The sequence below is a fragment of the Anomaloglossus baeobatrachus genome, chromosome 2 (assembly GCF_048569485.1).
Source record: "Anomaloglossus baeobatrachus isolate aAnoBae1 chromosome 2, aAnoBae1.hap1, whole genome shotgun sequence".
In the NCBI taxonomy this organism is placed as follows: domain Eukaryota; kingdom Metazoa; phylum Chordata; class Amphibia; order Anura; family Aromobatidae; genus Anomaloglossus; species Anomaloglossus baeobatrachus.
Genome location: NC_134354.1, coordinates 564,128,853 through 564,142,838, shown reverse-complemented (window position 1 = coordinate 564,142,838; position 13,986 = coordinate 564,128,853). Strand labels below are relative to the sequence as shown.

Genomic DNA, 13,986 nt, shown 5'->3' with positions numbered 1-13,986 from the left:
AAGAGTAAGCTGGTAAGTGAGCCCACTAGATAAAGTGGCCACTTTAAAAACAGCTATCAACTTTCTATTATATTTAAGGTGACCAAATACCCTCAATAGCTGTTGGTCAACAGTTATTTTTCCAGATCACCTCATACACATGCAAGCTGGATTTTTCTGAGTGTCCATGTGCTCTTAATAGGAAGAGAGGAGTAAGCCAGTGCATGACACCTCAGATAGCAGCTTATCTCCCTTAAACACAAGGAATCAGGCAAGTAGAATTTCATCATGCCTTACCTTTCATTAACTCTTGTCTGCTGAATTAGCTTTGGTTGAACAACTTAATTTTCCCTAATACAGAAATGGGGATATGTAGTAAATAGCCCATACATATTAGATTTTTAGACTAAAGTCAGCTGAATACACTGATATTGGCGGGATTGGGCCAGCTGAATCCACTGATATTGGTTGAATCAGGTCAGTTGAATCCACTGATATTGGCAGGATTAGGCCAGCTGTATCCACTGATATTGGTGAGATCAGGCAGCATGAATCCACTGATATTGGTGGGATTGGGCCAGCTGAATCCACTGATATTGGTGGGATTGGGCTAGCTGAAGCCAGTTTAATTGGTAGGATCAGGCTGAGTCTACTGATATTAGTGGGATTCGACCAACAATCTAATGTGTTTGTGGTCCTCTTGTCTCTTCCCTGACAGATGATGTCAGGGGAAAGAAAGTTCTTAAATTTCAAAGATCCTTTTGTTTTACAGGGAGATGAGCTGCTGCCAGATGATCCTGGCAACGATTCTCTCATGAAACACACAAGAGTGCTCACGTAAGCCAGTGTATCTTTGAATCAAAAAGTTGGGAAAGATAGCTGTCTGCCAAAACATTGTATGGCAGATATTTATGGGATGTTTGTGAGGGGCTATAGAGTGCCACTTACCAGTTGGTGAAGTTTTTAGTTCATAGAATGATTAATTCGTTACTAAAAATTAAGGGAGGCCTGGATGTCTTTCTTGAAAAATATAATATTACCGGTTATGTGCACTAGATTCTATAATTGGGCGTAGATCCAGGGAATTAGTCTGATTGCCGTATGTGCAGTTGGGAAGGAATTTGTTTCTTAAACTATGGAGCTATTAGTGTCTGCCCCATAATGTTTTGCTTTCCTCTAGATCAACATGTTAGGCTATGGGTTGACTTAAGTCTACATTCAACCTTAAAACATTCAATAGGTAGACTTTAGTCTTGTTAAAATATATCAAAAACAGCCACCGATAAATATTTTCCCATACATTTACATAATGGCATACATATGAATTTGTAGATAATGTAAAAACCCTTACAGCTTACCTAATGATATATTGGTCTCTGTTGAATTGTCCTCTCTATGTAATAAGTGATGCTTCTAAGTTGTGAAACATTTTTCCCAGCATCAAACTCATCATTCATCTCGCCCTCAGCGTTGTCACCAGTAACATATTGTCAATGCAGCACCAAGTAATAGCATTTGACTTTGGCAATCTATATTTTCCACTGTATATTAGATTTGTGACATGATATATCATAAGCACACAATCTCAGACAACATCTTTCTTACATCTGGTGTCATTTTAATAGCATATTTAGAAATCCGTACTTTGATGGATCCGAGATATATAAATAAATCTATACCAAACCTGATTTGGAGAGGACATCAATATGGCACTTACCGCTCACAAGGGCAGGCCGTAATTGGCTTCTTACTTTACCTCTCCTTTGTTGCTATTAGGATTTCACCACCATGAAACTTGATTGCTTTTGCCATCTACTGGATATTAAAAGCTACTTATTATTTTTATAGATGCAATGAACTGTGACATAGCATTGACAGACTATAGTATTAAAGGCTGTCTGAATGAGCTGTTGATACAATAATACTGGTACACAGAAATCTCCCACCTAGAGATGAAATTCAAGCTTATAAGAAATAAATGTAGAATAAATAAGAATTTAACGTATTGGTTGATAGACCCTCATTCACCCAGAAGAAAAATGTATCCATCATATATTATCCTTCCCATTAAAAAAACTGACTGTGTATTTATCATATTATTGAAACACATACGGACTGATATAACCCATATGCTTGATGGTTTAAGCTTGATCAATATTAGCCATTTTAGGTGGCCAAATTGAAAACAAAAAAAAAGAATTGGTTCCCTTCTGGCTTCACTGCATTTAGTAATGTCTCGTATATCATATCACAGGCATATTACACATTTTCCAAAGCTATTTTTCACACTACATTAGTCTTAATTTTTATTATTATTATCTTAACCCATGTAGGCAGGTGAATTGACCCATAGTAAATTGCAAGTTCATTATTTTGTATAGGTCCAGCTATAAAAATAAATAAAGCTAACTATTGCATTATCTGATACAGATATTTTGGACTAAAACTATATTTTTTTTCTTAAAGCAAGGATTTGTAATCAACTGAGCCCTTTATGTTAATACAATCATGTGTGACCAATATTAATATACAGTATCTATACTTAGAGATAACAATAAGTTAATGTTTAATTACTTCTGGTCCGCTTGTAGATGATAACCTTCTTGTTCTACATTGAAGTTGACATTCAAAAACATCACTGCATAACAGAGCAGCTGCCCTAATCATGTAGCTGTGGGAGCTAGCTGTCAAACACAGCTGAGCTCTCCGTAGAGAAGGCAGGAATGGTTTGTTACCAACTCTGCTTTCCTAATTGCTATATAAATAGCATTAAACAAGCACTGTATGCACAGCACTGACAGCTCTTCCTTACTAAGTGGTTATATGATCACTGAGTGTAGGGAGGGAGCAGGAAATATTGGACTTAGGGAACTCAGTTAGTGTGAGTATGCAGCCAGGAGGTGGCACATTTCCTGTAACTGGGGCTAATATTCCAACCCCAATGATAAGCGGAATTAGAATAAAAAAAATTGTTTCAATGTTAAAGTGCCCACTGTTACGGGGGGACTGGCAGATTAGGATAAGGTGGTGTACATCCCAATTGCCAGTCGGGGTCCATCGTGCTCCCACATGGTAAAGGAGCTGCTGGCGACCCATAAATCAGGCAGATAATACAGAGTTTGATGGCTCTGAAATAATATGAAACTGACCCAAGTTAAACGTCACTTGGATCAGGATAAACTGTGAATCCTGTTCACACCACATGGTCCACACACCCCAGACAGTAACTCCCCTGTTAGCACCACAGGGGTCCTGGGGTAAACTCTCCTTGTGCGTAGGGGGGCACACTGGGACAGTCGGTGCAGCAGTCACAGCCCAGTTAACTTCACAAAGAAGCAGCCAGCTGGACGACCCGAGGCACGGCCAAAAATGGCAGCTGGCGCCTGGGCGTAGCATGAACCGCAGCAGGCCTCTTGCGGCTACGGCGGCGCTGATTTGTAACAACCTCCAAATGTCTTATGACCTTATTGAGAGGTATAATATATGAAATTAATAAAAAAATCTATAAAATAAATAAAAAGTAGATTAAGAAATATATAGAAATACAAATAATTGCTGCCAATCCAAATTGACGTTACTATCCTGTAAAAAAAATGTGGTAGGTATAAAAAGACTCGCACTCAACAAGTTAAGATTTTTCATGCTCAGAAGGAATATAGTAGAATCCAAAAACTTAGTATACCTTCGGCACAGAATATGATACTATGGTAAATTTGAATAGGTTGTAATTTATTGATTCACCAAAGCAAACAGATAAAGATGCAAAAATTATTTGATTAGCCAAAAAAGAAAATAATTTACAGATCTTTAAACTGCATGAATGTAAAAACCATGAAAATGTGACTGGTCACGAATGGGTAAATGTCCTGGTCCTGAAATGTTTAAGCAATGTTTTCATGTTGATCCACAGTAAATTATGTATAATTAGAAATAAGTACAATTATAATGTTAGAATTGTAATACAGTATATTATATTGCCAATTTTTTTTTGTTCCGTTTTATCTGAAAATTCATGGTATTAGTCTCTTCAGTTTTTCAAATGATCTCATGTGTTCATTGGGAATTGTATGACTTTATGTTCTCTGAAGGGTGTCACCATAATTTCCAATGTGATGAAAGTGCATGGATTGAGAATTGAAGTTCTTCATGTGAATGGATAATGGGCATGGAGGGGGAATAATGTAGAATAGAGGGTAGGCGTGGTGGTCCATGATTTCCACTTTTTACTATACAGTACGTATATACAACACATTTTGAACCTGTTGGCATGTCCAGCTTTTTATCAGGCAAAGGCTGGTTTCAATCTTTATATATGTGCACATAGCAAAATTGTAAGATTTGTGTGTTAAGTCGTGACCATTTGATACGCTCTACTCCAGTTTAGACACGCTCCCCGTTTTCCACAGTTTCCTTCTACTATTTGATGTTGATTCCTATATACCTTTTTGGTGGTGTCCAGCATGTCCTTAGTCTTCCCTGTTTTCCGTTACCTTTTATCACTGAACATTCAAAAGAAGTATTCAAAATATTGCTGATTGAACCTAAATTAAATTTGGAATCTCATGGCTTTTTTGTTTAGTAAATTCTTGCACATTATTGAAACTTCCTTCGATTTGTTGATGAGATGGTACAAAACTTCGCAATGGTTCAATTTCAACCAAGTTTGTTACAAAACTGTCCCATCTTCCATTCAGTTGTGGGTAGCTAAAAGTAGATAGAATTGCAGGTTGGAAATATTAGATATTTGGGAATTCATGATCAGAAGTAAATTCCTTAAAATATAGAAATCTTGTGATGAGATGAAACAGTCTCAATAGCGCTAGAATGTGAATAGAGCGAGAACATTCAGGGTTAGATGAGGAGGATTTTCTTGTGACACAGGGTAAATCACTCGGTATACAGCAGAGCGCAACTTCAATGCTATTAAATTGCTGTCATTGATTGATTAAAACTGTTTCATGTTTATAGCCCAAATAATATGCACCAATTTTAAAAGATAATGACTAGTTGCTGGATAATTAACTTTAGTACAGTCTGAAGGGCTACATCTAATAAATACACAAGGATGTGGTGAATACTGAAGTCTGTCATGTTGGTTTAATATGCCCAGACTAATTTATATAAATAACATAATATATGACGAGATGACAAATTAATTCTCTATTAGATGACCATTAGATTTCAGACTATTCGTAAATGAAAGTAGACATATCACTGATCCAACTGGCTTGCCACAATGGTTCTAATAAATATTATAGCCCCATAAAAAGGCAGAAGGGAAGAATGTCCACAAATAATTAAAATACTGTAATTCTTGTGCAAGAGTACATCATACTGTGTTTTTTTATATAGCTTTAGAGTGTCACTTTATTTTATGTACTTTATGTATAGAGCAGAGGTGCCAAAATAATTTTTACTGAGGACCACATCAGCATTATGGTTGCCTTCAAAGGGCAGCTTGTAATTGTAAAGGCTCATGCAGATCTCCATTCAACACAGTATGAGCTTGGACTGCAATGCACAAACTGGCTAGGGGCTATAAAAGAGCTGTCCCTGGGTAGTAGGGCTATGGGAGGGTTGTTCTTGGATAGTAGGGATGTATGACAGCTGTCCCATGGTAGTAAAGGTGTCAGACAGCTGTCCCTGATTAGTAGGGATGTAAGAGAGCTGTCCCTGTGTAGTAGAACTGTACGAGAGCTGTCCCAGGGTAGAAAGGCTATATGATAATTGTCCCTGGGTTGAAAGGCTATCCACAAGAGCTGTCTCCAAATAGTGGGGCTATGAGAGAGCTATCCGTGGGTAGTAAGACTATAAGAGAACTGTCCCTGGGTGGTAGGGCTATGGGAGGGTTGTTCCTGGATAGTAGGGATGTACGACAGCTGTCCCATGGTAGTAAAGGTGTCAGACAGCTGTCCCTGATTAGTAGGGATGTAAGAGAGCTGTCCCTGTGTAGTAGAACTGTACAATAGCTGTCCCAGGGTAGAAAGGCTATATAAGAATTGTCCCTGGGTTGAAAGGCTATCCACAAGAGCTGTCCCCATATAGTTGGGCTATGAGAGAGCTATCCATGGGTAGTAAGGCTATAAGAGAACTGTCCCTGGAGAGTAGAGCTGTTCAAGAGCAGTCTCTGGGTAGTAAGGCTCTATGAAAGCTGTCCCTGGGTAGTAGGGCTATGGTAAAGTTGTTCCTGGGTAGTAGGGATGAACGACAGCTGTCCCATGGTAGTAGAGGTATACGATAGCTGTCTCTGGATTGTAAGACTATAAGAGAGCTGTCCCTGTGTAGAAGGATTATAAAAGATCTGTCCCTGGGTAGTAGAACTGTGCAAGAGCTGTCCCTAGTTAGAAGGGCTATATGAGAACTGTCCCTGGATATAAAGGCTATACAAAAGCTGTCCCCTGGTAGTACGGCTATGAGAGAGCTGTCCCTGAGTAGTAGGGCTATAAGACAGTTGTCCCTGGGTAACAGGGCTATACAAGAGCTGTCCCTGGTAGTAGGGCTATGAGAGGTTGTTTCTGGGTAGTAGGGGTGTGCGACAGCTGTCCCAGGGTAGTAGAGGTATACGACAGCTGTTGCTGGGTAGTAGGGCTATACAACAGCTGTCCCTGGGTAGTAGAGCTAAGGGCTCTGTGCCAGGGTTGTAGGGCTAAGGCTGCTGTCCCTAGATTGTAGGACTAAGGGTGCCATCCCTGCATTGTAAGGCGAAGGGCGCTGTCTCTGGATTGTAGGGCTAGGGGTGCTGTCTCTGAGTTGTACAGCTTAGGGAACTGTCCCTGGGTTATAGGGTGAAGGGTGCTGTCCCTTTGTTGTAGGGCTAAGGGCGCTGTCAATGGGTTGTTTGGCTAACGGTGTTGTCCAAGATAGACTGCTCCCCATGCTAAGTATTGATTGCATCAAAGATGGAACCTGATCCCTTTGCTTTTGCTGGACCCCATGTTAAATACTAGCTGCCTGCACACTAATTTCAAGGTTTAAAGGGGAAATGTGCTCCCTTTGCTTATGACACCCCCTTTAAGTGCCTGCTGACTGTGCCCCCTATATTTCAACGATGGCACTTGCTGCCTTTTGCCAGCTCTGCCCCTCTGCTAAGTGTTGGCTTTGTCGATGTAAAAGCAGCCAATATTTAGTAGAGGGGGTGGTCCCAGCACAGGGGACGGGGGCCATTTTGAATTTTGAGTTTCAGCGCACATCTCTGCACAGCTCTTTAAAAGAAACTGACAGGCAGAGAAAGTGCAGAGACTATCCTTTTGTGTCTTAGCGTCGCTGGCCACATAAAACGATGTGGCGTGATGGATTTCACACCTGGGCCTTGAGTTCGACATCCCTGGTATAGAGTGAGGTATAGTTTGTTATATGTCTCTGAGACATTTAAATTATATATTTCACTTATTGAGTTTTTAAAATTAAAACAGTGGATACAAATGACCATTATATTGCATGTTTCCTTTTATACTGCATACATTTCTCGTTTCGCTAAAGTGAAATTATTTTTTTTTTACTTCCCATACAAATTACAATTATGTGACCCAATTAGGTACAAAACTCACTGAATAACTGGTTGCCATAACAATAAAATCCAACAGCTTTATTTGGCACAAAGGGCATGTAATAGAATATACAAAATGTTATGTGCAGTGTAAGTACAGATACCGATGTAGCAGGGCTGAATTTGACATTTTGCACAATTGGTCATTATATTATATTATTATTCAAGTTCATTTTAACTTACTGTATCATCTTAATGGGGTTATCCTGGCTTACTATATTGATGACCTATTGTTAGCATAAGTGTCACGCATGCTGGGTGTAGCAAGCGCAGCGGGGTGCGTTCAGACCTACGTGCATCTGACGTACAACACAAAACACAAGAAAGGGTGGCACCGGGGACACAAAAACAATGGGAGCCCCTGGAACTAGTGATAGGGGTTGGTGGAACACCTCCTATTCTCACCTGCAGTTGACCCTACTCGCCTAGCCAGTCCCTATACCAGACCTGGGAAAGGGGCGGCCCGCGGGCCGGATGCCGCCCGCCTACTGTCTGTGACCGGCCCGTCCGTCTTAGCTCAGAGTTGGAGGCGTGGCCTGATCTACGATTTTATACCTCAGCCCTGCTCTCACTGCCGGGAGCTATGTATCCCTCAGTGCAGTGATAAGCAGCTGCCACGCCCCCACTCTGCCGGTCACGCCCTTTCTTACTGCCAGTTATGCCCCCTCTGGATGCTGGTCACAGTCTCTGGATGCATTCCATGGCGTCCATGCTGCTAGCCACGCCCCTTTTGCTGTCGTCCACGCCCCCTCTGAATGCAGGACACACACACACTCCTCGGATGCCTTCCTTGTCCCCTCCTGCTACTGTTGATAGTGACCACTCCCCCTTTTCCTGCCCCTTCTACCCAGGATCCTCACATGTGACCGGCTCATCTGCACAGGCCACTTCAAAAATGTCTGTTCTGCAACTGAGGTAAGTGCACTAGTAGCATCAGGGAGAGTGCAGAGTGCCTGCAGGAGGGGGGGCAGGCACTTGTGTCTTATCAAGTCCCCCCTGTCCCTGCAATAGAAGAAGCAGACAGGGGACTCAGAGAAGACAGCCAAAGTAGCCCTCAGGCTCTGCTGCTGCAGTACTGCCTGCCTGTGCCCTCAGCACCCCCAGGGCCAGTATGTATGCTCCCCACTGGCCACCAGGGCCAGTATGTATGCACTCCACTGGCCACCAGGGCCAGTATGTATGCTCTCCACTGGCCACCAGGGCCAGTATGTATGCTCCCCACTGGCCACCAGGGCCAGTATGTGTGCTCCCCAGTGGCCACCAGGGCCAGTATGTATGCTCCCCACTGGCTACCAGGGCCAGTATGTATGCTCCCCACTGTCCACCAGGGCCAGTATGTATGCTCCCCACTGGCTACCAGGGCCAGTATGTATGCTCCCCACTGTCCACCAGGGCCAGTATGTATGCTCCCCACTGGCTACCAGGGCCAGTATGTATGCTCCCCACTGGCTACCAGGGCCAGTATGTATGCTCCCCACTGGCCACCAGGGCCAGTATGTATGCTCTCCACTGGCCACCAGGGCCAGTATGTATGCTCCCCACTGGCTATCAGGGCCAGTATGTATGCTCCCCACTGTCCACCAGGGCCAGTATGTATGCTCCCCACTGGCTACCAGGGCCAGTGTGTATGCTCCCCACTGGCTACCAGGGCCAGTATGTATGCTCCCCACCGGCCACCAGGGCCAGTATGTATGCTCCTACTGACCTCCATATTTTCATTGAATGTTTGTATTGTTTAACTTATTGTTTGTTTATGGAGGGTTAGTATATATGCTATATACAGTATTGGGTAGAACTGAGTTTATTATATTAGTCCGGCCCTCTAAAACCATCCCAATTTCTCATGCGGCCCAATGGGAAAATTAATTGCCCACCCCTGCCCTATACAGTCTCCGCAACTGTCGCTGAACAGGAACCTGAGACCCTATAGTAGCCCTGACTAGTGAGGAGCAAGTGAGGTTCACTACACCTCACCAACACACTAGGTAAGTAAAGACAAACATGGGGAAAAAACAACCAAAATAATATAGCCTGAGCACAGGAAACTTCAACTGGAGAACCTTCCTCCAAGGCAGCCAGAGAACAAATGACTTTGTATCTTCAGCAAGAATTGCTGGGATACACCACTATTTAAAGCTGAAAGGCGTGACTACAAAGTGAGTGCAGCTGTAATCACTCAGCAAGGAGCTGCTTGGAAAGGCTGCAAGAGAAAAACTGACACTTAACCACTTCAGTGTCAAGAGAAACGAAACCCATTTTAAATGTTGAGAGCCAGATGAGAGGCTCCAGTCCAAAGGCTGTCACTGGTCTCTACATGCATTGAGACGAACATGACAATAAGTCATCAATGTCAGATTGTTGGGGTCTTGGCACTTGACAAAAATGTAAATAATCATTTGTAATTATTGGCTTAAAACATAACGAAATTACCTCTATGTTAGTAATATTATTATGTTTACTGTAGGTAAATATATTTCATGAGAAATTCCCTATAATATTTTCGATACGTCCAATCCTTCTTTCTCAATAAAAGTTTTCAAAAGTTCTAACCCTATTGCTATCACTTTAGAAATGTCAGCTTTATGACATATGTTTTACCTTTCTGCTTTTTCAGGAACTTTTTACACTGGAATGCAAGTTTAAAGAGTCAGTTTTTGAGAACTATTATGTCATCTACTCATCTATGATATACAGACAACAAGAATCTGGTAGGGCCTGGTTTTTAGGGCTTAATAAAGAAGGCCAAGTTATGAAAGGTAATAGAGTCAAGAAAACAAAGCCAGCAGCTCATTTTCTACCCAAGCCATTGGAAGGTAAGTGCATTATGTATACATTAATGTGCTGCATAATGTGACTTGTAATTGATTTAGAGTGGGTGTATCATTTTCTTTCATCTTTTGTTTCTTAAAGATCAAGGATTCATCTTGATCTCCATTAGCAATAATTACAGATGTAGCCATTTATTCACCCACATGACAACCTTTCCTATTTAAAAAAATAACCACATAAAATAGAAGTGATGTGCGTGTTTGTGTTTTATGATGACGTACAAACCATATATATGATTAATCTATTATCTCTCACTTCATATCTTGTTTTTTTCTTTATACAATACACATATAAAAAATATGCCGACTCCTACTGTTCAGTATTCACTTTCATGGAATGGAGGTGTGACAAAGTCTATGTTGATGACAGGACTACCTCTAAAAAGTCTCTAGAACTGTAGAGAAAGGTATAGAAGACAAGTCTTCAAAATAGTTAGAAACAAAACCCCCCAAAAAGTAAATATAGAAGTAGTTGTCTCATTAGGGAACAGAACAGCTCTCAGTTCAGGCACAAATAGTGGGGCAACACTCTCTATAATGTCTATTTGGTCTATGGTATATGTTTTTTATTTCTTTTTAGGAACATTAATGACGGACCTAAAAAGGTATGGCTACCGCGCTAACTGGCAGGGGTTAGTTGAATGCAGTAGGTAGATGAATTTACGCAAATTGATATACTGGGGATCAAGTATAAAATCAAGGTAGAACAATGTGAAATTCTACCTTGATTTTATACTTGATCCCCAGTATATCAATTTGCATAAATTCATCTACCTACTGCATTCAACTAACCCCTGCCAGTTAGTGCGGTAGACATACTTTTTTACTCTTGCTAGTGTTATCACTGCCGGACAGGTTATTCGCGGACCCTGCCTACTACCTGCAGCTTTCCTGGCAGCTCCCCAATTTTTCTAGTTTGGCAAATAGGGCAGTAGGTGGTACATAAAAAGCTTACCCCCTTCCAGCAATACCCAACCAGTCACAGAACTTCTTGATTGTGAGCGCTAGTGTCCCTGTAAGGGGCACTTTGCACACAACGATATCGCCAACCGATGCTTGCGATGCCGAGCATGATAGTCCCCGCCTCCGTCGCAGCAGCGATATCTTGTGATAGCAGCCGTAGCGAACATTATCACTACGGCAGCTTCACATGGACTGACCTGCCATGCGACCTCTCTCTGGCCGGCGACCCGCCTCCTTATTAAGGGGGCGGTTCTTGCGGCGTCATAGCGACGTCACACGGCAGGTGGCCAATAGAAGCGGAAGGGCGGAGATGAGCATGACGTAAACATCCCGCCCACCTCTGTCCTTCCGCATAGCCGGCATGAGCTGCAGGACGCAGGTAGGAGATGTTCCTCGCTCCTGCGGCTTCACACACAGCGATGTGTGCTGCCGCAGGAACGAGGAACAACATCGTACCTGTCGCAGTCGTGTAATTATGGAATTCCCAGACACTACACCGATGATACGATTATGACGATTTTGCGTTCGTTAATCGTATCATCTAGGATTTACACACTACGATGTTGAGTGCGACGCCGGAAGTGCGTCACTTTCGACATGACCCCTCCGACATCGCACCTCCGATGTCGTAGTGTGTAAAGTGCCCCTAAGTATTAATGACAAACCTATTCAACCTAATGAATATATGTTTGAATATAGTTTATTTGGAATTGTATGAAACAAAAAGTCAAAACATCTTTACTTGTTTGTTTTTTTTTTAACATTTTATTAACTGTTTAGGGCAGGAATAGAAAAAATTGCAGTTCTGTAATAGTTTTTTTGCATTTCCAATTGACGCTGTTCACATACAGTATAAAATTTCAAGGCAAACCTTATTTTGAATTTACACATTTCTGAGTGTATTGACTATTTTTACACTGTGGACATTTTCCAGAAACAAGCAGTAATGGACATTACTGAGTAAAAATTGCAAATATTCCAGTGTACAGTCATCGCCAAAAGTTTTTAGAATGCTACAAATATTAATTTTTACAAAGTCTACTGCTTACGTTTTTCTAATGGCAATTTGCATATACTCCAGAATGTCATAAAGAGTGATCAGCTTAACAGCAATTACTTGCAAAGTCAATATTGGCTAATAAAATGAACTTTAACCCCCAAAACACATTTCAACATCATTGCATTCCTGCCTTAAAAGGAGCCGCTATCATTGTTTTAGTGATTGTTCCATTACATTGTGGGTATTGATGAGGACAGGGCTGGCGATCAATCAGTCATGAATAAGTAAGAATGACACCACTAGACACTTTAAAAGGAGGCTGGTGTTTGGTATCATTGTTTCTCTTCAGTTAACCATGGTTATCTCTAAAGAAACACGTGCAGCCATCATTGCTCTGCACAAAAATGGCCTAACAGGGAAGAGTATCGCAGCTACAAAGATTGCACCTCAGTCAACAATCTATCGCATCATCAAGAACTTCAAGGAGAGAGCTTCCATTGTTGCCAAAAAGGCTCCAGGGTGCCCAAGAAGGACCAGCAAACGCCAGGACCGTATCTTAAAACTGTTTCAGCTGCAGGATCGGACTACCAGCAGTGCCGAGCTAGCTCAGCAATGGCAGCAGGCTGGTGTGAGTGCTTCTGCACGCACTGTGAGGCGGAGACTGTTTGAGCAAGGCCTGGTTTCAAGGAGGGCAGCAAAGAAGCCACTTCTCTCCAGAAAAAACTTCAGGGACCGACTGATATTCTGCAAAAGGTACAGGGAGTGGACTGCTGAGGACTGGGGTAAAGTCATTTTCTCAGATGAATCCCCTTTTCAATGGTTTGGGACATCTGGAAAACAGCTTATTAGGAGAAGAAGAGGTGAGCGCTACCACCAGTCTTGTCTCATGCCAACTGTTAAGCATCCTGAAACGATTCATGTGTGGGGTTGCTTCTCAGCCAAGGGAATCGGCTCACTCACAGTCTTGCCTAAAAACACAGCCATGAATAAAGAATGGTACCAGAATGCCCTCCAAGAGCAACTTCTCCCAACTGTCCAAGAGCAGTTTGGCGCCCAACAATGCCTTTTCCAGCATGATGGAGCACCTTGCCATAAAGCAAAGGGGATCACTAAATGGCTCATGGAACAAAACATAGAGATTTTGGGTCCATGGCCTGGAAACGCCCCAGATCTTAATCCCATTGAGAACTTGTGGGCAATCATCAAGAGACGGGTGGACAAACAAAAACCAACAAATTCTGGAAAAATGCAAGCATTGCTTATGCAAGAATGGACAGCTATCAGTCAGGATTTAGTCCAGAAGTTGATTGAGAGCATGCCAGGGAGAATTGCAGAGGTCCTGAAGAAGAAGGGTCAACACTGCAAATATTGACTTGCTGCATGAACTCATTCTAACTGTCAATATAACCTTTTGGTACTCATAATATGATTGAAATTATATTTCTGTATGTGATGTAAACATCAGACAAACACAATTAAAAACCAAAGGGCAACAGATCATGTGAAAATATAATTTTGGTGTCATTCTCAAAACTTTTCGCCATGACTGTAGTATCCAATACATTGTAGCACCAATACATTTTGCCCCGCTTGTACTATTGGTGTCACGCGCCTGTAAAATAAGTGGGCTCTCCTCAATACAGTAATGTAAAACATGTGGATGGCTAACT

General features: G+C 41.9%; 1 protein-coding gene across 2 annotated transcripts in view; it reads left to right on the top strand.

The window, feature by feature from the left end:
* FGF14 (fibroblast growth factor 14) overlaps positions 1–13,986 on the top strand; it is a 738,072-nt gene that overhangs the window by 705,916 nt on the left and 18,170 nt on the right. For both annotated transcript variants that reach the window (XM_075336711.1, XM_075336712.1), the window contains exon 4: positions 10,140–10,338. In XM_075336711.1, the coding sequence (XP_075192826.1) occupies positions 10,140–10,338 (199 nt within the window). The remainder of the gene's footprint in view (positions 1–10,139; positions 10,339–13,986) is intronic.